General features: G+C 42.1%; 1 protein-coding gene across 1 annotated transcript in view; it reads right to left on the minus strand.

Annotated features, from left to right (window-relative positions):
* The window catches only part of cped1 (cadherin-like and PC-esterase domain containing 1), a 71400-nt gene extending 48334 nt beyond the window's left edge, over positions 1 to 23066 (minus strand). Inside the window, exons 1-4 of the mRNA XM_080022809.1 lie at positions 22172 to 23066; positions 8481 to 8643; positions 2753 to 2847; positions 401 to 485 (exon numbers count right to left, since the gene is read on the minus strand). Of these exons, the coding sequence (XP_079878935.1) occupies positions 401 to 485; positions 2753 to 2847; positions 8481 to 8643; positions 22172 to 22405 (577 nt within the window). The 5' untranslated portion in view covers positions 22406 to 23066. The remainder of the gene's footprint in view (positions 1 to 400; positions 486 to 2752; positions 2848 to 8480; positions 8644 to 22171) is intronic.
* Between the last annotated feature and the right edge of the window lie 633 nt (positions 23067 to 23699).

Genomic DNA, 23699 nt, shown 5'->3' on the forward strand with positions numbered 1-23699 from the left:
TTTATGATGTACAGTTAACCGTTAGGTCTTATTGTATATTTACATGTTTTCCCATATATTGCCATTTTCTTATTCATATTTTTATTCCAATGCTTTATTATTATAGCTGATTTGTTTCTGTGAGTTGGTGCTGGCAGTGCACTTTATTTTGGGGGATGGCTAATGTTATTAATCTATCAAAAAAACTGGTAATTCAATGGATTATTTTAAATTGAAACAAGGCTAGACTATACAATTTTCTTTTCTCTAATTTAAAGGAATCTTTTCGAGTCAAATTTCCTCACCACATTGGCAGACCTTTTTTCTTAATTTGAGTATTTTCATTATATTTTTCCATCGCCTCCTTCCACCTACCCACCCACCCACCACCTGTCCATCTAGCATCGGGTTGCGGCCTCACCTGCAAGGCGGGGGTCATTGTAGAATTGGCACTGGCCTTCTCCAGCATCGGAGAACGCCTCCACCAACTCGGGCACCATGTTCACCTGTTGGATAAATCTCCATCGGTTCAATATTTCAGAGATCTTGTTTTGAGTAGCCAATTAATGTCGATGCTTAAAGGTTAGCTATTTTTCACTCAATCCAGGCTTTGTTAAAAAATGTTGGTTCCCATCATTTTTAAGTGTTGGTAGCACAACCTCACTGAAAGCATTACTATTAAAAACGTAACTCTCTGCTGCGGTTTCTCACTGTGCTTCAATGCAGTCCAATGGGGCAAATGTTTTTTTAGTATTTTGTTGACTCTTTTACACTCAACTTCAAAAGACAGGAAACAAGAAGTTCTAACGCTTAATTTTTTCACTGCAAGAGTGAAGGCAATCTATTGAAGCCAGCATTGCACTTTGGATGTACTGTTAAATCTCTTCCAAAATAAACTCATTATCGTGAGACAAGTCTGTATTTGTGTATGTGTATGTATTTTTTCACAGGTTTTGAATATAATTACGGCAGTAATTCCAAAGCTGTTGCTTACAGCAGGTTGCAACTTCCTGTTTTTAGTCTCTTAAGTGAAGGCGGCCGTAGTCATATCCAAGGGAGTCAATACAACTTGGTAAAACCTGATAAAAGGCACAGCTTGCGACATTTTCCTTTCATTGAATAATATACAGTACAGGTACTCCTCACTTAATGACCTACCTGTTTAACGACCATATGGACTTACGACCAGCCCTCCGACCAATCGGTATTCGCGTGAGCGTGTTGCGTGCACGGCGTAAAACGTCAAGCATCTCATCGCGCATCACTGTTCTCAGTAAGCGTCCTTCCCACAGTCTGTCATTATTCACTACACTAGCGTTCGCAATCGTCATCTCCTTGCGTTAAGGGGGCGGGTCCTCGCTTATCGACCAATTCGCTTAACAACCTGGTCGTAGGAACGGAACTCGGTCGTTAAGTGAGGAGTACTTCTATGAAGACTATCTGACAATATTGTCAGTTTCCCATTTTCAAAATGGAGATTTGATGTGGGGTTTTTTCAAGGCTTAAGCCTTTTCCCGCATTAGACTGCATTTACGTTTTTCAAGTGTAAAGCGTTCAGCGAGGTTGCACTATGAACGGTTATTTATGATGGGAATGGACATTTATGAAGGCTTGGTTTTAAAAACGGTGAACCAATCCTTTAAGTTTGATGAAAAAGGTTCTTGCAGAGTGTTTTCATTGCAGCTTGCAGAGATGGAAGAGGTGGAATGGGGAGATCTAAGCCGGTGGATCTTTACATAGCTTCTGATGTTCTGGTTACTTGACGGCTATCAAGACCGGACAGAGCTGTGTGTATTGTGTGGTATGGAACGGAATGCAGCTGTGTTTGTTCAAGGCCTAACTGTACTATGCATCTCCACTCAAAAATGGGGGGGGGGGATACAAGGTTTATTTCTCCTGCATTTGATCTTGGCAGCTGTTTACAGGACTGAGGCAGGGCTTCGGCAAAAGATGTGTGGGCCCCAGGAGAGGGAAAGCCTAAATTAGATCATTCCAGGGGTACTACTAACAGTCCTAATACTGCCACAGCTACTAGTAGCTCTTGTTTTCAGTACTTTAACTGTTTTTAATGGCATTACTGCTGCTGCTGCTGCTCCCAATAGTGCTTGTCCCGCCACAAAAAGAAATGTGAGAATTACAGGGCGGGAAGAAGAAAAACAGGCAGCTATTTCCAGTAAAAGTCTTAGACCCCGGTCACACCAGAAATTGGCAGTGCAAGATTCCTTCCTGTTTCCTTGCATAGGCTTCACCAGAGATTCAGTTGGAAAACAGACTAGTTTGCTCAAGGGCCATAAAAAGTAAAACACAAACAGAAAGTTAATTGTCAGACACAGTCCTGCATCACAACTCACTGCAAAGTGAAATTTGGAAATTTTGGACTCTTCAAAAAACCACTCACTCAGTCATCTCTGAATAATGGCCTACTGTCTGTCAATATTGTCCGTTGTCATGGGCAACTACTTTGCCTGGATTCACATCACTCATGCTGGTGGTGATATCCTGTGGTGCTGCATTGAAACTACAATGGAAGACTTGAAGTGATTAATGTATATTTCATATGTAAGACAAGGTTATTTTTGTAGGGTATGTTATTGCAGTGTTTGCCAAGTTATTGAGGACAATTTTGCAACGTGGAACTTGTTAAACGTATTACTCCCTTACATATCTTTTAAACAATAATAACTGGGAGAATGGATTTCAAAGCGGTTAGTCCCTCTTAATCGGCTCAGTGGCAGCCTTGTTGCCACTCAGCATGCAAGGAAGTCTCTCTCACCATCTGATGTGGCTCCAGACGACCAAAGGGCACCCTCCTCAGGCAACTCTTCTCTGAACTCCTCAGACACGCCAGGAGAACCCACTCACCAGTGCCTGGCAAACGATGGAGTGTTGAGAGGTAAGAAAGACAGTGGGGGGAGGGATTCAAAGTTCAATATTTGTCAAATGCTCATACAGGTACGACGTGACATGAAAATGGTTAGTGGCAACCTCCAAAAGGCTGTGGTAGAAAAAATATATATAATTTAATAATAGCCTTGCACTATAATACATGTGTGTGTGCAGTGTGGAAAAATAAATATCTGAATTCTATCAGATGCTATTCTATACTACACACAAAATAAATATATGAATGCACAAATATACATTCTATATAGTATATTACAGTGTTTCCCAACCCTTTATCTGCCACAGCACACTTTTTACAATGAAATACTCCCAGGGTACACCACTATCATGTTCACAACTAAAAACGTCAGACGTCAGAACATGTGCCTATTTTTATGGCCTTCAAATGATTAGTGATGCAAGACTCGCAAACGATTCGTTCTTAATGAATCAGCAAAAGAGTGGGCGAGCGAGTCTACTCAAACTCAAAAAAATTAATAAGGACTAAAAGAACTAGCTCCAAGGCAAAAAGGGTCAAGGCATTTACAACAATTTGTATTGTGTGACTAATTTACTTGTTGCATTCCACCAAAAAAGAGGTGAAAATAGACAGAATCATAATCCTTGAGAGAATTTAATTTCACAACTCAGAGCCAAAGAGACTCTTTTAACTCTGGTTCATCGGATGTCCTCCCTTGCTCACTGTGTTACACCAACTAAATCAATTGAACAGACGGTCTGAGAATTGAACGACTCTTTTTACTAAATGACTCGTCAAGAACCAAAAAAGAGTCAAACCTTTCACCGTTACGAATAGCCCTCACTTTCAGAGTGACACTTGCTCTGCGGAAGCAGGTATTCCACCTGGAACTGTTGAATTTGATTAATTAATGCTGCCTTGCAATTTTGATCTTGCAACACAAGGCCTTTTCCATTTCTTTGAAATACACAGCTGCTGTAATACACTGGTATAATGGTTTATTGTAACATTAAATAACTAATTTGTTAAAAAGCATTTTTTGCCTAGAACAAGAAAAACTAAAATTTACAACAATAATATTTTTCGAGTTCCCATGGAACGTAGCATTAGTTCTTGCTGTCGCTCCTCTTTAGATCTGCATTACTTTTGGGCCAAGGAAGAACGACTAAAAGTCAGCGCTCAGCTTCAATCTGTAATGTTAAAAAGCACAAACCAAGCCAGAAATCTTGTCGTAGTCATGGACTCTGAACTCAATTTCAACAGCCACAGCTTGAGAATATATCAAGGATTAAAGGACTTGTGTCTCAGCAGAATTTGTAAAAACTTGTCCATGCCTTCATCTTTAGTAGACTGGAATACTGTAACGGTGTCTTTACAGGTCTCCCTAAAAGATCAATCAGACAGCTACAGTTGATTCAGAACGCTGCTGCTCGAGTCCTCACTAATACCAAGAAAGTGGATCATATCACTCCAGTTCTCAGACCTTTACACTGGCTTCATGTCCGTCACAGAATTGATTCATAAATACTACTGTTGGTTTATAAAACACAGAATGGTTTCGGGCCAAAATTCATTTCTGATCTTCTGCTACGTTATGAACCATCCAGACCTCTTAGGTTTGGATGGACGGACAGGTCTGCTTTCAGACCCCAGAGTCAATACTAAGCCGCATTCAGTTTTTATGCACCACATATCTGGAACAAACTCCCAGAAAACTGCAGGTCTGCTGCAACTCTCACCTCTTTTAAATCAAGGCTGAAGGCTTTTCTGTTTGCCGCCGCCTTTTATTAAACCAAATATTAATTTCTTTCACTGCACTGTCACTTTAATGACTTGATTTTCTGCATTCGATGTATTCCATTTTTTATACTTTATAATGCTCTCTCCTTTTTTAATGTGTTTCTTTTGCACTTTGTCTTAATAATTCTGATGTAAAGCACTTGGAATTGCCTTGTTGAAATATGAATACTAGTGGCTTTGTGCACACTGTATTATTACGGCTTTGGCCTATCTGAAAGGGCAATTGAAAGATCTCCAGACAGGTTCTCCGGGGCTAGGATATCACCTTGACAATGTAAAACACCATTAGGGGAATAGGCGAAGGAAAAGATCTCCAGAGTGGCTCTCCAGGGCTAGGATATTGCATTGACAGGGTAAAATGCAATTTGGGTAATAGGCAATATAATTGCCAACAAACGGTAGAACAAGGTTTCTTTGATTAATTTCATGAACTGCACTGTAACTTTTATGCATTCTATGTATTAAATTTTTTAACTTAATGCATCCTATGTGCTTTTATAATGTGTTTCTTTTGCCCCCTTGTCTTCATGCTATTGATGTTTTATGTAAAGCATAAAATTGCATAATAAAAAGGCATTGAACTGCCTTGTTGTTGAAATGTGGTATATAAATAAACTTGCCTTGCCTTACTAAACCGAGTTACAATTTTTAGTTTCCTTTGAACGCAGCATTGGCTGACGCAATGACGCGGTGACGCAAGTTTTCCGAGTCCTTGTGACATGCAGAATTACTTATACAAGGATACACTTGTTGTGCGTAATTACTTTATCCTAAAAATAAGATGGTGGCTGTCTACTACCAGTAGTCTACAGAGTCCTGCCTCACGGTGTCTACTGTGGAAGGAAATCACTGCGTGTGGAAGTTCCCAACAACACGGTTCCATTCAAACGGATTAAACACTGCATGTCCCTCAGAGACATTTCATCAACTTTTTGAACTTTTGGGACTAAAATAAAACGGACACGATTCAGACCAGTTGCTCTGGAGCTGCAAGCAAACTCCATGTGTGAGGACACAAACGCGGAATATGTTTTGGACTATGTTTTGGACCCGACACGGCACCGGGTTAGAAGTGAACAGAATGCATTTATATTTACAAAAAGGGCAAAATAAATAAAACATCAAATGAAAAAAACGCCAACATAAAGCAGGTAAGGTGATACACACACAAACACACGCGCAATTTGCCATCACTACAGAGGTTTGGTTACTTCCGGTCAAATTTAATCGGTTTTTCACTCATTTCTGCTCCGGATCTATTTGGATATGGATGAAACTTAATCCACGAGATGTCTGTGACATCCCGGTTCTGATGAAACCGTAACTGTGTCCTTAGCCCCAGCGGTTGTCGTCTTCCAGACACTTTAAGCCCAAAAAATGCCAAGGTGAAAAATAATAATAAAAATCCAAACAATAACAATAAAAGTCAGCTCTCTGGGCTGGAAACCTAATTATACTAAAAGCGGCTTTCATTCTTGATGATGGCTGATGTGTCTTCCCTGGATTCCCTTCCTAAAAAGTCACCTAATTTCAGATGCAAATTTCAAAAACACATATTTTCTTCTTAGTTTCGGCTTTCCAGCCCCACACTAAGACCTAGTTTTCCCCAAAATACAGCTTTTTACAGACCCGCTCCCGAGTGGATACACTTGAAATTTTGCGTTTCTGAATGGGATTTTTTAAAAGGTCATGTATGATGGTCTCTTCACTATGTAATTTGACTGCTTTTACGGGTGGCTTGGTTTTTAATGTATACAGCATGCGCTTAAAAATAGAGTGCTTGTAAATCGGTTGAAATGGTAAAGATGGCTTGGTCGCTGCCTCAGGTTTTGCCAGAGTATTGTTGCTGACCATGTCCATCCCTTTATGAGCACAGTGTATCCATCTTCTGATGTCTACTTCCAGCAGGATAATGCATATATATATATAGTACGTGTGTGTGTGTGTGTGTGTGTGTGTGTGTGTGTGTGTGTGTGTGTGTGTGTGTGTGTGTGTGTGTGTGTGTGTGTGTGCGTGTGTATAGGTAAATAAATATATACATATTTAATAGACAATATAATTTCTACTGGTATAGAAATTAATGGTTAAACTATAATAGAGTATAATAGTTATTTCCAGAAGTTAGGGATAGGACTACTGTAAAGCTCAATGGAAACACATTTGACCTTGAAATTTGATGCGCCGCCACACCCACACTGTTTGGTGAAAACAAAATATTTCATAACATTTAATCATGACGGTGTCTTGTAGACGCTCGCCAAGTTTGAAGTCGATATGATAAATCGTCAAGGAGGAGTTTGCAACAGTACAAAGCATAAAAAAAGTGAATAAAATATCACAAAAACACTACTTTTTTTGGAACAATGAAATTGAACCCTTTGCATGTGGGCTCGGACCATAATAATAAAACAAACAGAAATAAATCAATGAAACTTTAACTAAAAGGTTCAACTGTAATTTAAAACAGGCCTATACACTTCTACAATGAAAAAAGTTTAGAAATATGGCATGAAAGTATACATGTTTTCAGGCTGGATTTTAAAGTGTTAGAGACTAGTCATATGATGAAATGAACAAACTTGCCAGCTTTTAAAAGTCTCTTTTATATTGTCGATATTTTTCATAAATTGACTTATTTGACTGTGTATAATATTCATTATTTTAATTTATTTTAAATCTAGTTTTCAAATGTCCCATTAAAAAGCCTTTATTTAATGTTTTCAGAAAATCCCCTTTATAATTAGTCATTGCTTTTCCTGTGCTACATACATGAGTGTGTTTGTGTGTGTGTGTGTGTGTGTGTGTGTGTGTGTGTTCATGTGTGTGTGTGTGTGTGTGTGTGTGTGTGTGTGTGTGTGTGTGTGTGTGTTTGTGTGTGTAGGCATGTGTGTGTGTGTGTGTGTGTGTGTGTGTGTGTGTGTGTGTGTGTGTGTGTGTGTGTGTGTGTGTGTGTGTGTGTGTGTGTGCGTGTGTTTAGGAAGACCCTTTAAGGTTTGACTTGGACGTTTGGCATCAAATAGCAGGCAGGCAGCAGGCAGAGAAATTCACACACACACACACACACACACACACACACACACACACACACACACACACACACACACACACACACACACACATACACACACACACACACACACACACACACACACACACACAAACACACACACCCTTTTCCATTTCCTATTCCACTTCCACCTCCCTCTGCTCTCTCTCACTCTCTCGCTCGCTCGCTCTCTCTCTCTCTCTCTCTCTCTCTCTCTCTCTCTCTCTCTCTCCCTCTCTCTCTCTGTTTGCAATGTTTGGGCCTCAAGGGTGACTGTTCAGTTGTAGGATCAGTGAAATGTACCTCACATCAGAGCGATTACAAGTTATCGCTTTCACCCTCCGCCGGCATTTAACCAGCTTCATGTACGTACACACGCACGCATACACAAACACACACACACACACCCACACGGGATAAAATTCTCACAACAATAATTGAATCAATTATTTAATCATATTAAAAGCTTTGACTTTTGCCACATCAATTCTCAGTTTGCGAGTGGAAGTCACTCGCTCCATGAATCGCTGAAATGAATCATACGTTTCCTTGAATGTTTGAACACCTGTGTGCCTGGCCGCAGTTAGAAGGAATCAGGAAACAAAGTACTGACACTTTTGTCGGAGTAATTCCTGAATTAATTTTGATTAATTTGAAAGATCTGTTGGCTCCAGATGACTCGTTCACGATTCTCCCATCACCATTTCCTTGGAATAACACAGTACGTACTCTTTCGCATAAAAAAAAAAAAAAATCTCCTCTTCTCTCTCACCCACAGTCCCAGCATCTCACCCATGTTGGTCTTGAGCAGAGTGCCCCTCTCTGCGTAGCGGGCCAGACTGACCCGGTGTCCCATCTCTTCCAGGACCCTCAGGTACAGCTGCACCTCCGTGTCCGCAGTGACGCGCTGGCCCTTCAGCACCACCGCCTTCAGCACCCCGGACCTCTGAAGGAGCTGGGGATGGATGGGAGAAATGTCCTTATTTTTGGTCTCATCAGTGTCATTATTTGGGAGAGAACACCATGGGGACGATTTCAAAACTTTCGGTCTCCACTGGACTGCATTGGTGCAGCAGAGTGGTATGTTTCTCAATAGTAAAGCACTCAGGGAAGCTATGCTGTGAACCAACACTTTAATAGGGCCTGGGTTGAAAAAGAAGGAAACGAGGAGAAAATCATATCTGAAAATAGTTTGTTGAATTGCAATTTCTGAATGACGGCAAGACAAGTTTACGAAGTATAGTGAGTAAAAAGAAAAAACTCACAATTTTTACAAAAAAGTATTTTTTCCATTCTGTTTTCCTTCTTGTTGAGTATAGATGTCAAACGCCCCAACTATAAGGATGTGAGCCAGCAATTTTGTGTAGAGTGGCGCACCAGAAGAATCACAACGGTCTCTAAATGGATTCAAAATTTCACTTATTTTATTGTTTTGTTCAGTGTAACTTTACATAGAGCAGAACGAACAAACACCAGGTCAACCCGGCCCAAAACCAGCCACCAGTATATGGAAAAGCAGCCTTAAATATACCCCGGCCCAAACCATCCAGGTAATACACAGGGGTGCTACAAAACGAAAAGTGATCAGCTATTGTATATTACTTAATAAGTACTTTACAGCAGCAACTACAAAAAAAGAAAAAACAGGCTAGAGCTAATCTGGATATTGCCTGGTGGGAGAAAATAAAATAAAGGAAAAAAGAAAGAGCAACCCTCTGCTTCCCCCCTCCTCTGATCCCACATAGTGGAGTCCCAAATGGAAACACCCGGAGCACATGAGGCGTTCATGTGTTCATGTGGCCTCATTCACAAGAGCACCGTCCCAGCCAGGATGTGGACCTCAGAGGAAACAATGATTAGGAAATTAAAAAAACTGAGAGTAAAAGAAATAAACTTGACGATTAATATGCTTCAACCACAATCGTATTAATGGAAAAAAAACTGTATCAAATACAGGTATCAAACAAATCAACTAACTGAAACAATAAACTTAAGCATGAGGCTGCTCACCTGATGTATGAGTGAGGGAGTACAGTTCCCTCACATTTCTTTCTGTGAAGGGCATCCTGACATCATCACAACCAATATTTGTGTTGATCATGACGGTGGGCGAGCACAATTTCACCGCAGGGAGCAAATCCGACACAAAGTGGTATATTTCACACAATTTAGTGTTTCTGTCCTGTGGCGGTACTTCCGTGTTGGACGGATAGTCATTACCACTCCGCACTGAACTACTACCCTGAGAGAAGGGGCTTCCAAACTTTTTTCACTGAGGGCCACAAACAGAAAAATATGCGAACTGCTGGGCCACTCACTAAAGGTGAGGTATATCACCAAGACAGTCCACCATGAGGTTGATGAAGCTCAGAGACTGTTCTTTTTTCCGCTCTCCTACAATTGTTTTCCTTTCTGTCATTCTTCCGATTTTTTTTATCCACTCCTTTCCAACTATGACCAACTATGAAATCTACCTCCCACTCTGACCACCTCCATCCCTTGCACTTTTTCACTATACTTTGCATTTTAACCTTCAACCTCATCAAAGCAGATTCTGTGAAGACAGAGAGGGGAGTCAAAGTTAGGGGTGGTCTGAGGGCGGGGTTAGCACTGGGAGTCCCACACGCCAAAGCTTATAAATAGTACCTGCTATCTTTAACTCCCCTTCCCCAACACACACGCACACACGTACAACCGCATGCATATACTGTGCATACGCACACAAACACACGCACACACACACAAACAAACTCAACACCAACCCAAATTATCCCATTACCCTCGGGTCATATTCCGTGGTAAAAGCTTGAAGTTCTTAGGAAAGACTCAAAACACACACACAAACATACAAAGACATGTTTCCACACAAACCCATCCCACTCCAACTGCTCCCATCAGCAGTATCTTGTTCTAGTCCTGCATTAGTAGTTTGGACATGATGTACTGCCAGAAAAGCTTAGGGCATGGTCCCAGTCAATAAGCCCGCCAGTCACCCAGTCCAACAGTCATCCAGTCCACCAGTCAATCAGTCATTCACTCTGCTATTCCACCAGTCAGACAGACATCCAGGCAGTCAACCAGTCCACCAGTCAATCAGTCAACCAGTCATCGGTCAGTCAACCGGTCCACCAGTCACTCAGTCAGTCCACCAGTCACACAGTCAACCAGTCATCCAGTCCACCGGCAAAGCAGCCAATCATTCAGTCGGTCAGAAAGCCACAAGGCCAGTCAGTCAGAAAGCCAGATGGTCAGCCAGCCAGCCAGCTTGGCACAGGAGAGAGCAAGATGGTCACGTTCTACTTTGAGGTTACAGTGTCGCCTGAGGAATGCAAATCGCCTCCGATCTAGACTGGGTGGTGCTGCTGCTCCTGGCCTGGCTCGGCTCTGGTCTGGTCTGGTTTCTACGCGGTAATCCATACACAACCTTTCACAACACAGCAAAAAGCAGCCTGCAGGTTGGTCATTTTACATGCCCTGCAAGTTTCCAGGGGACCAGGAGGTCAACAGCAAACCGGAACAGAAAGAAATTCCATTCACAGTTCCCTGTAAAAATCACGTTAATTTTCTCCAGCAATTCATGGCTGTCTCAAAGGGCTTCACAGGCCTGTATTTAAAGGATCATCCCACGATAGGCCTAAGTTGCCAGGCAGCCATTAAAAAAAACACACTGCAAATAACCCCCTAATAAAAGGAACATGGAAGGAATCTTGAGAAGGTAATTGAAAGAGGGATCTCCCTATCAGGATGACAAGTCCTACCACAACAAAACATAACACCAGCATTCAAATACTGCACAGACTCAACATTTGGGACAATATTGAACATGATTGCTTTCAGAAACACCCCAAGCATTGCCGCAGGAAACAGCGTGTCTGTAGTTTACACGCCACTCAATGAACAGACCCCCTTTCTCTGACCGTTACGGCTAATGAAGTGAGAAAATATGGTCCAGGAAATTAGTGAAACCCAATCTGGTCCAGTGTGCAAAGGTTGGACTGTGCACCAATTTGACATACTGTTTGTCCTGTATGTGATGAAAGAGAAAATATTGACTTCTAACGATAGTTTTATATTCTGAAGCCCTTTTATATTTGAATACTCAATTCATTGAAGGAGCTTCATCTTTCACTTTAGCATAATGTTCAAGGTGATTAAAAGTCATTTGGAAATCTCAATTTTTGGAGTTTTAATACCTATCCATGCCAATAGCCATACCACAAGAATGTAATGTTTGATATATATTTGAAATATGAAAATGATCTATATATTGCTCTATATACATAATACTGGGTTGCCAACCACGCATAATTCGACTGATTGGCAGCAAATATGCATTTATATTAGACAATCATATGTAACGGTATGTAATTGAGTCTAATGTGAAAACAAGAAATAATTAAATGTCATACAATTTCTGTGTACATTTAACACAACGACTGTGTGAGTTTCACATCATACTTTGGGGCACTAATCCTGATGACGGTCTATTCCAGCACTGTCAATTTCCTTATTGTCAAATTAGTTCTTGCACCAAGCTGCATCAGCACATCCACATGCCCTACTGCTATACATTCCTCTTCTGCGACAGAGACAATTCCTGGTACTGCACTGATTTAAACTTTCCTTGCATCCACAGATCGTCAGCTCCGAGCATCTGGCTTGTCGAGGTTCCTTGGTTAACAGCTGGGGGACTAGCATGGCATCCACCATGTGCCAACCAAAATTGATTGGTGAGGGAAACTGTGGATGGGTCACTCATTTGAACTTTGATGCGGCATGTTTTTTTTCTTGGCTGTTCCTGCTTTCATCCAAATTCCTTGGCTCTGTTGGTGTCCAAACACAAGAAGTGACACCAGCACATCTGTGTCCCGGCACTGAATGATGAGCCTCTGATACCCTTTGGTTGCTGCATCACCTGCATGTAGAAGTATGCGGGTATCAGCTTCTTTGTGTGCAGCCTGTAGGTGAAAATGATGCCTGATACCACCTTTTCAGGATCATCAAACCCTTCACTAATAACAATTTCCTGATCATAATTGTGTGTGTGCTTCTCAAGCTCATTTGATAGGCACTGGGTCAGGTTGGCTTTGTTTTCATCCACTTCAAGCAAGCCATTCCAGTTAGCGAGTAGCTACACATCCCTACTACTCACAATGGTTTGAACCTTTCACAGAGCAGTGCTGGGTTTAGCTCGTGCTACATTCTTTATGAAGTTCTGTTGGTGCTGATCAAACACTAGATCCACTTTGGTGATGTTCCCATGTAGATTAGTTGTCACTCTCTGTGTGAACTCATCAGCATAATCTTCAGAGGTTGATACATTTTGAGATTTCCTCATTGTCCTGTTGTTTTTAAGCTCTCTTAGGTTTCCATGTCAAGAAACTCCACATCTTTGTATTTCGCTCGTTTACTTACTCTGAGTCTAACGCACTTCAGTCCATCCTCAGATGCATTTCTTATCAGTGTATGTTGCCTGTTTTTCCCATAGTCATGTTTACAAATAAAGCATTTTTGTCACTTTCTATTCCTCTGTTTTTAGACACGACAGCTCCCATTGGCTCCATATTGGCTCAACTGAAGGGCAAAGAAATATTTATCACCACTCTAGCCAGCGCCACCTAATATAAGCATTAGTTGATCTTCATCAATAATTAAGACCAAACTTGTACATGCGATGCATAATATTGCAAATTTGTTCAAAATTACAGGAGTAAATTGAAAAGAATTGTGGAAAAAAGGCTTGATTTTACCAGCTTTAAGCATCCAATGATTTAATTACCCCAAAAAAAATTGGGAGATGACAACATGGCTAGAACACATGCAAAGGGTGAACATTATTACTAGATAGGTTGTCTGCTTTCACCCAGAGGCGTTATCTTAATTTGCAATATCAGTTTTGGCCCCCTGACCATTTGACATGTCAGTGAATCTGTCAAAGAAAACGCTCGGTAAAAAATGTTCCAATGCTCCCTCGCTTCAATGGAATTGTCCGAATTCTGAAATGTGTTTCATCTATTTCAACCCGCCCAAGCACTGGGACGGGGTCACTTTCATCTGTATAGGATGCGGCTCATTGGAAAAAAGCAGATGCCAATCAAAATCGTTTGAACACGGAGTCAGTCCACCCAGTCAGTCCACCCAGACAATGGTGTAGGGTGAGTGTTAACTCTTTAACAACGCACATTTTAAGGGTGTCACTCAAACAATGTGGCAGGTCTATAAAATATTCACAGCATAGAAATAATGGAAGCTTAGGAAAAAAAAAAATTTAAGAGCAGCAACTCTGATTCCAAGAGATTCCAAGAAAATCCAAGAGGTTCCTAAAACCTAATCCAGTTAGTGAATATAAAAATATAAATAAAATAATATAAAAATAAAATAAAACTCAAAAAGATAATACAAAGTTGGGGTACAAAATAGAAGGGAATAGAGTTATGTATATGGGATAGGCTATTTGTATATACAGATATGTGCAGTAAAGTGCAATGTTACCGTATGTGCAATATCACATTGAGGAAGACTACAATTTCAGAATATTGTTCATCGCCTTTCCCCCCCATAGCGTTTAATGGTTGCGTGAAAGTAATAAGGTTCAAGGTAATGCTCAACAACCCAAGTGAGAAATCCACAGTAAATGCAGGGTTTCCCCTAGAAGGCCTTCTGTAAGCAGGAATTGAGTGCAGAATGAATGTGACTGCCAAGTATGTTGTGTGAGAGGGTTCAGCAGAGAGAGACAAATTAGTTGGGGCAGAAATTTGATAGGGCAATAAAAATATTGATCCCCTGTTAAAACAATAATGACAATATTTTTTTCCAATTATTACAGGGTGGGAAAGTTACAAAGGCTCTGGTCTTCTCTCTAACTTTCGCCGCTGTCCTTTTAGTATTCATTTAGGATACGGGGCAAAGCGCCTGTTTGGCCATACAGACAATGTTTGTCACTGCTTTGCCTCCTGGAAACTGCTGGCAAGGGTCCATTTGGATCCCTTCTCTCTCTCTCTCTTTAATGGAAAATCTCTCTCTACCGGGTCACTCTCAGTTGATAAATAGGAAGGTCACAAGATAAGAAAGAAAGCGGCAAGTAAGGAAGTAAGTGCATAAATTATTAAGTGTGTAGGTCCGAAAGTCAGTAAGTAATAAGGTAAGAAAGTATTTAAGTATGGGGGTTAGGTAATAAGTAGGTAAGTAAGAAGATAAGCCAGTAGTTAAGGATGAGGATACGTAATAAGTAGGTAAGTACTGTAAGCATGAAGGTAAGTCGGACACGAAGTAAGGAGTCGAGTAGGAGGTTTTGTAATAAGTAGGTAAGTAAACATGAAGGTAAGTAGGACACTAAGTAAGGAGTCAAGTAGGAGGTTTTGGAATAAGTAGGTAAGTAAACATGAAGGTAAGTAGGACACCAAGTAAGGAGTCAAGAAGGAGGTAAGGTAATAAGTAGGTAAGTAAGCATGAAGGTAAGTAGGACACTAAGTAAGGAGTCTAGAAGGAGGTAAGGTAATAAGTAGGTAAGTAAGCATGAAGGTAAGTAAGATACTAATTAAGGAGTTAAGAAGGAGATTAGGTAATAAGTAGGTAAATAAGAAAGTTGGTAAATAAGAAGCTAAGTTAGTAGTCAAGGAGGAGCTTAAGTATGAGAGTAATTAAGTAAGACAGTAAGAAGGTATGTAAGTAGTAAAGTAGGAGGTTAGGTTATAATAAGTAGGTAAGTAGGAAAGTAGGTAAATAAGAAGTAACTGAGTAGTTATGGATGATGTTAGGCAAAAAGTAGTTACGTATGAAGGTAAGTAAGACACTAAGCAACTAGTTAATTACCTACTTTCTATATAAAGTAGTTGTAAATACACACACACACACTACTCAGCGACTTCGACTCACAATGTGAATCAAAGCCAAATCCACTCTGGGGAACACTGTTCATCTAAGTCAGCCTTGCATGCAGTGCCCATACACAAACACACATACACACATACACACACACACACACACACACACACACACACACACACACACACACACACACACACACACACACACACACACACACACACACACACACACACACACAGGTAAGTAGGACACTAAGTAAGGAGTCAAGAAGGAGGTAAGGTAATAAGTAGGTAAGTAAGCATGAAGGTAAGTAGGACACTAAGTAAGGAGTCAAGAAGGAGGTAAGGTAATAAGTAGGTAAGTAAGCATGAAGGTAAGTAGGACACTAAGTAAGGAGTCGAGAAGGAGGTAAGGTAATAAGTAGGTAAGTACACATGAAGGTAAGTAGGACACTAAGTAAGGAGTCAAGAAGGAGGTAAGGTAATAAGTAGGTAAGTAAGCATGAAGGTAAGTAGGACACTAAGTAAGGAGTCGAGTAGGAGGTTTGGTAATAAGTAGGTAAGTAAACATGAAGGTAAGTAGGACACTAAGTAAGGAGTCAAGAAGGAGGGAAGGTAATAAGTAGGTAAGTAAACATGAAGGTAAGTAGGACACTAAGTAAGGAGTCGAGTAGGAGGTTTTGGAATAAGTAGGTAAGTAAACATGAAGGTAAGTAGGACACTAGGTAAGGAGTCAAGAAGGAGGTAAGGTAATAAGTAGGTAAGTAAGCATGAAGGTAAGTAGGACACTAAGTAAGGAGTCAAGAAGGAGGTAAGGTATTAAGTAGGTAAGTAAGCATGAAGGTAAGTAGGACACTAAGTAAGGAGTCAAGAAGGAGGTAAGGTATTAAGTAGGTAAGTAAGCATGAAGGTAAGTAGGACACTAAGTAAGGAGTCAAGAAGGAGGTAAGGTATTAAGTAGGTAAGTAAGCATGAAGGTAAGTAGGACACTAAGTAAGGAGTCAAGTAGGAGGTTTTGGAATAAGTAGGTAAATAAGAAAGTTGGTAAATAAGAAGCTAAGTTAGTAGTCAAGGAGGAGCTTAAGTATGAGTGTAATTAAGTAAGACAGTAAGAAGGTATGTAAGTAGTAAAGTAGGAGGTTAGGTTATAATAAGTAGGTAAGTAAGAAAGTAGGTAAATAAGAAGTAACTGAGTAGTTAAGGATGATGTTAGGCAAAAAGTAGTTACGTATGAAGGTAAGTAAGACACTAAGCAACTAGTTAATTACCTACTTTCTATATAAAGTAGTTGTAAATACACACACACACACTACTCAGCGACTTCGACTCACAATGTGAATCAAAGCCAAATCCACTCTGGGGAACACTGTTCATCTAAGTCAGCCTTGCATGCAGTGCCCATACACAAACACACATACACAAACCGGCACACACACACACACACACACACACACACACACACACACACACACACACACACACACACACAGAGTCACATACCAAGCAGGCTGGTCCAAGTGCTGGTCCATAATATATATACACACAAACCATGTGGCTAACTGAGCATACCACAAGTTAGCGAACCGTGTAGCCTTCACAGATTTACTAGCAGGGATTTACTCCAGAAAGACACTTGTGGGGCACATGTGAAGTGAACGTACGAGGCAAGGCAGCACATAGAGGAATATGACCTGCTGACCTATGGAACCCCTAAATATCGTTATTGTTTGTTGTTAGTCCATAAGCAGTTCTCGATGGGTGTTCTAGGAACTCTCCAAATGGCTTATTAGCTTAAAAAAGCCGGCATATTTAGACTTGCCCACACACCCCGCCGAAGACCTTTTTCGGCCGAAACACGGCATCAATTTGATTCTTTGTTATTTCTGCAGTATCCACTTATTACGCAAAAACACAAACTTGATGTTTTAAAAAGATGGAAAAGAAGGCCGACACTAGAGGAGCCTGGATGTGTGACTATATCCCAGGTTGGAGCTCCGGTTTACCCCCTGCGGTTGGCTGAGAGAATCTACCTAATGATCACATGCTTGGAATGGGGAACTGCATACACACTTCCAGACAATTACCTTCAAGAAATTCCAAAAAAAAGGGGGGGGGGGGGGGGGGGGGGGGGGGGGGCGCGTATTTTGGATCCTTCAGGCAGAAAGATCCCAAATCAAAGCCCCCCCCCCCCCCCCCCCCCCCCCCAAAGTCCTCAGTTCAAACGCATGCCAAGGTCGGGACCTTCAAGCTCATTATTACCTGTGCAAATGTGCAAATGTACAGCGATGTGTGAACGTGAATGCGCATGGCCGTTCTCTGATGTGTTTCACTCCAGTTCACTTTTGGCGACGCATTGTGCTGAGCTGTTTTCAATCACGATAGCTGTTACAGGGTAACAGTAAATCTGTACAGACTCGAAACATATTAAAAGAAACTGTTCAGATTCCAATCCAACAATGGAAGTACAACATGGCAGCTGCTTATATACTATGATGATATGCTAGATCCTGCTATTTTTTTTTTAAACTACGCTTAATGGTAACCTTACTTAAGGAGGAAGGATTTCAACCACTCTTTCCAGCTCTGTGTATGTGATGTATGCATGTGAGCATTTGGGGGCGGGGGGCGCCCATCAAATACACTTTTGCAGGTCTTTCGTTACACACGCTGTTGCAATGTGACCTCGGCACCTGAGCAGCCAGGGCCACGTGGAGCGACGATTATAGCCTCCCGAAACTTTGCATTGAGGTTTGTGCTGTATTTCAGAACTCGGAATGTGTTGGTGTTGAGGGGTCGCTTCCATGAAAAATGCACACAGCCGTTAACCCCGAAAAGAAAGTGCAACAAGCACACAGACACGAGTTGATCTAAAGTGTGGTCAAACGTGTTATCAGTGTTGAAGGGATCCCATAGGCTTCCCAAGAGACATGTCTGCGATTGTAGGTGATCTGATTGTATAAAGGGGTAGAATACAAAAGGACACGACTATAAAGCCTCATAAAAACACCAAAAAATGTATTCATGCATATGACTTATCCATACCCTTTCAGGTGCTCTGGTTTCCTCCAACCTCAAAATACATGCAGGATAAAATGACTGAAGGCTGTAAATTCTCCTGAAGTGCAATGGTGCATGAGTGACTTGAGTGTGACCGCGCGATGGACTAGCGTCCAATTCGGGGTTAGGTTGACTCTCAGGGGCTAAATTGGGGATTGGATGTCGTCCACCCACCTTTGGAGCGATAAATACATAAGGAAGATATCGAAGGATTTCCCTTGTCGATAATGTCCTCTGCCCATCGGTACTGTGAGTCATTTAGAGAGTCCATTTCAATACGTCTGAGATTTCAAGTTGTAGATGAGGGGCTGGGGTGGAGACTTCATAGCCCTTGGCGTACAGCTCTTAGGCATTTGATTCGGTCTGATTTGATTGAGGTATTACAGATATTGTAAGTCGGAGTGGAAATCTTTCTCACTGTTATTAAATCAGTGTGGTCATTTTCAACCTGTCCTACACACTCTGCCTCCGGAGAAGGAACATTCTCCACCCGTTCTACCCCTCCCTGTCCGCTCGTTCCCTCTCCGGCTCCGGAGGGCAAGTGAAACGCATGTTCCCAGATGTCACAGTACTCTAAGCACTTCATACTGCCCGAAGTGACATACACCATGTAGTGACCCTGTCTACCCTACTCTACTTTCAGAGACACAGCGTCTAAGTGGCATTTTAAGGAACATAAAGACCTGTCTCAGTAAAGACTGGACCTGTTTCAGTTTCTCGTCTTTGCAACCCGGCGCCACGGTTGGGATCGAACTTGTCATTTTCCAGAATGTAAATTTTTCTTTCCGAAAATAAATCATTTTTTAAATATCTGTACGAAATGAATATTTGTAAATAAACGCTATTTGTGCTTTGCCTTTATTCGGATTCGGCTCCACCCCTACTCTACGTGCTTGCCCCGGCAATGTTACTGCTTCCATTCACACACACTTCCTTTCACAGCTGTACCGACATTTTCTAATAAAAGACACTCAGTTGAGGGTGGGAAGATTTAGGGAACAACTTTTACGGAACATCGACACTGGCTTGTGTTCACATATTGCGCCAAAGTGGAACATTGCCAGTGTATTTACAGCTTTCAGTGAAAGTGGGAAAGGAGCTTATGAGTTGCTCACGCATGTCCTCCACGGCCCTCAGCGGGACACATGTCCAGAGAGAGGGCGCTCGGAAATGGATCTTGATTTGTGTATTCCCACATCGCAAGGCACATTGACACGTCATTAGCAGAAGTCTGGGCAGAGGGGGACAGGCGTAGCGTGGGGAGATGTCTAATGAAATGGGGTTGGGGGGGGTCAAATTACAAACAAGCCCCAAATCGAATGCTTCCGATGGGCCCTGGCACAGGAAGTGCCTGGTATTAAAGAGGTCGGGGATCGGGGGAGGGATTGGCACCCTTACAGAGATAGCCTCCCTGGAATACATAATAGGCATGAGTGGAAACCCAATCCACAGACTAAGTGGACACACAGCGGATGCCGTGTAATTCAACGTACTACAGTCTTGTGTGGTCTAATCCAGTGTTGACCAACCTTTTTTCTAGCCACGACACACTTTTTTTTTTTACAATTAATCCCACAGCACACTACTATCCTGTTAACCACTAAAAACAACACTAATACACATATATAACTGCCTATTATAATTATTATGGCCTACTAATAATTAAGAAACAACCTTAATATAAAGTTATATTATAAAGTTATATTAGTTTGCGCTTTCCGGCCACTGTCACCCTGTCAAGGGAAAAGGGGGAAAAACAGCAATAAATTACTACAATAAAAAAACATGGTTCTATTATATTCATAGTTCACGATGCAGTGTGGTAAACAATAGGTCAATAAGTCACATATGCTTGTGATCAAGTGGCACATTAATAAACTTTAATTACAACCCGCCACGGAGCCTGAGAGAGAATCTTTCTGCTCCATTCCCACCAAGAACCTTGTCGACGTGACATGCCCGCCCCCCAGACTCCACCAACCCCATGACGACACCTGTTGTCGGCGTCGTTTGTTTGTTTGTTGTTCTCTCTGGTAATTTGGTTGTTTGTTCTAGCTCCCAAGCCTCTAGGGTCAGCCGGGGGAGGTTGCTTTCACTATTCCCCCCAGTCCATCCTCAAAGCCAGAAGCCGGAAAACAAGCTTGTGGCGGACGCGTCACAGATCTCAAACTGATGCAGCCGTCTCATTAACCCACGGCAGGCTAAACTGTGTCATCTGGTTAAATGATGGGTGTCACAGAGGGTGTGGGAGAGTTGGCAAATGCGGGAGACGCACAAATTTAACAGGGATTTGAATTTTGATTTGATTTCAAGCCGCTGTAGGATGTCATCCGGGTACTTTTTGGCTACTTTTTGATGGGTGCTATAGTTTCGACAAACTAAAAACATTGACAGGAAAAAAAATATGAATAATGTAATTTTTTACTTTAAATGTATACCCTAATCTCTCAGTTATATGTTGCAAAAATGAAAAGAAATTGAAGCTTTTTTTTTATAATTATAGAGAACAAAAAATCCCTAATGTTGGTTTTGCTAAATATTATGCCTGTGATTTCCAATGCTGTGCTGGTTTAAGGATGGAGTGGCCTGTCACTATATATTCAATATTGGATAAGAAATTTAGCAGCACTTCCCATACTGCTGCTTGATGAACCAAAATAAGTCCACAAGCTTATTCTGGACTGGTGGTCTCAAGTGAACAGCTGATCAGAGTCAGCTGTTCAGTCTTCATAAACACACAACACAAACACCTGCCAACAACAAGGAGGGCAACAATGGGATTACCAGACACACTGTGTCTGTGTGTGTGTGTGTGTGTGTCTGTGTCTAATCAAAGTGTGTATTTTTTTATATTGTTGGCTGCAGTTCAACAGACAGGGATTCCATGCAATTTCACTGCGTTTCAATTAGGTTTTGATCATGTGATTTGGGTTTTTAAGCCCACGCACGACCAATGGGATTTCATCCACTAAAAAATGCTGCAATAATGACAGCTAGGGGAACGGTTTTTTTTTGCACATCGTCGCCTCGACAGAACATCTTTAAGTAGGAATCCATACGATTGTCTGTGTTGGGTGCATTGGACTGCATCGACTTCAAGTCCTGAAGCTCCATTTGAAATGGCAATGGTTGCCGGGATTACCCTTGTTCATTTTTGTCTCGGCCGTTGTGTCGTTGGGGTTTCATTTTGTTTTCATCCAAGGGTGCTGTTCTTTATTGGGAATGTTTATCCATAGTTTACTGACCGCATATCGACACAATGCTTCATCAAATTCACCAACGAACAGGGTTTATTTCCCCTTGTAACTCTGGATCCCTTGAGCGCTCGGCCTGAAACTTTGCATGCCATGTAGAGGACCGCCTGGCCAGATCCTCTGCTCCACAATTTGGTGATCTCCTGCCACTGTATGCACCAGTGCATTCTTGCCAGGAAAGGCGGACCCCGCCACCAACAACAGAATGACATATAAAGGGAAGATGCATTGAATGACTTTCTTAAAATGTCCCAGTTGCAAAAACAGAAAAAAAGTATGGAACATGAAAACGAACAAAATAACCTCATGGATTACCACTTTAATTCCATCCAAAGTGCGCACTCACCTCCCTGTCTCTCCGCAGCGCTTCCAGCATGGAGACCAGGCGTCCGGCGTCGTCACCCGGGAGCGCCGGCTCGGTGACCTCCGGCCACCGGCTGCGCTGGATGGACTTCCACCAGCTCCAGCTCCAGCTGGTGGAAGTCAGGGTCTGGTAGAGCAGGCACACCGCGACCCCCAGAAGCAGCGCCGGGCCGGGTCGGCATCTGCGATGCGGCGTCCACGGACGGCTGCACGGCATCACGGCTTCCGAGCGGGAGAGCGGCGACGGCGGCGGAAGGGAACAGGACCGGCCGCCACGGGAGGGCAGGCGCGGACTGGCGGACTGGCCCGGTGCGCCCACACGCTGGGTCCAGGGACCGACAGGAGGACGGTCATTACATACCGACCGGTGATGCTTTCGGGGGCGTCGTTGCCTTCCGAACCCTTCCTGTCTTCGGACGCTTTTTACGGTGCACCGGACTCCATCTCAGGGATGGTGTACACACAATGTTCCTAAATTAAGTGTGCAATCCAACATTTACATCCCGGTTTGGATCGTCTTGGATTCTGTCGACTTCTCCGGTGCGAGGCGGCGGAGTCATACGGGACCCGAAAAAAAAAACAAACATCAACGGGTCCCAAACGCGTAGTTTAAACAATGTCTGGGGGTGAAATCCTGCCTCTTAACTCAAAAAATGCAATCAACAAAAGTCGCTTCGCGGTCTTTACTTTGGAGAAGAAGTGCGCCACTCGTCTTCAGCGCATTAGCCCGCGGGCGCCGACGAACTAAAGCGCGCAGCGCAAAGTTTAGACCGAGTGGAGATCAGGAGTAAACAAAAGTTTGGATCCTCTTAAAAGTTTCCACCTGCCCACTTTGAAATAAATACATGAATGAATTAAAAGAAAAGAAAAGAAACTGCTGCGTGTAACTACTGCTGGACACGGAGCAGTAGCCACGCAGCCCGCACTGGAGCGGCAACTCCATCTGGTTTGCGTTAAATACAAGAGAAGAGGAGGAGGGTTGAGGAAGAAAATAAATATATCTTTCCTGCGACCCCCGCCGGCACAGGGAGTGTGTGTGTGTACACACACACACACACACACATCAGTCATTCTGGCATTACAAGCAATTCAAGTACTTTGAAATGCCTTTTTCAAGCAGTTTTTCCATTTTCCACGACTTCACACAAAACAAATACAATCAATTTTGAATGTGATCTTTATAAATTCGCAGATAATCTTAAGCTTATTGTCTATTATTTAGATAAGTATATCTATTGATTTTATCTAGATTATCTCATTGTCATCTACCATTTCAAGGTTCTATTTCCAACCGTGCTGGATTAAATTTACATTGCGTTGGAATAATCTATGCAAAGCGATTGTGGAAAATTTGTATTACGTTACGATTCAAATAAGAAAACCAGGGGAAATATTCACAAGTTTTCAATGTAAAGAGGTACAAGCACTCAAAAGGGGCGCGCCACCCCCCCCCCCCCAAGGTATTCCAATATCAATTAATGTCTGAGGACAAAATTCAAGCACTTCAATGT

The sequence above is a fragment of the Zeus faber genome (genome assembly GCF_960531495.2).
Source record: "Zeus faber genome assembly, chromosome: 21".
Taxonomy (NCBI): Eukaryota; Metazoa; Chordata; class Actinopteri; order Zeiformes; family Zeidae; genus Zeus; species Zeus faber.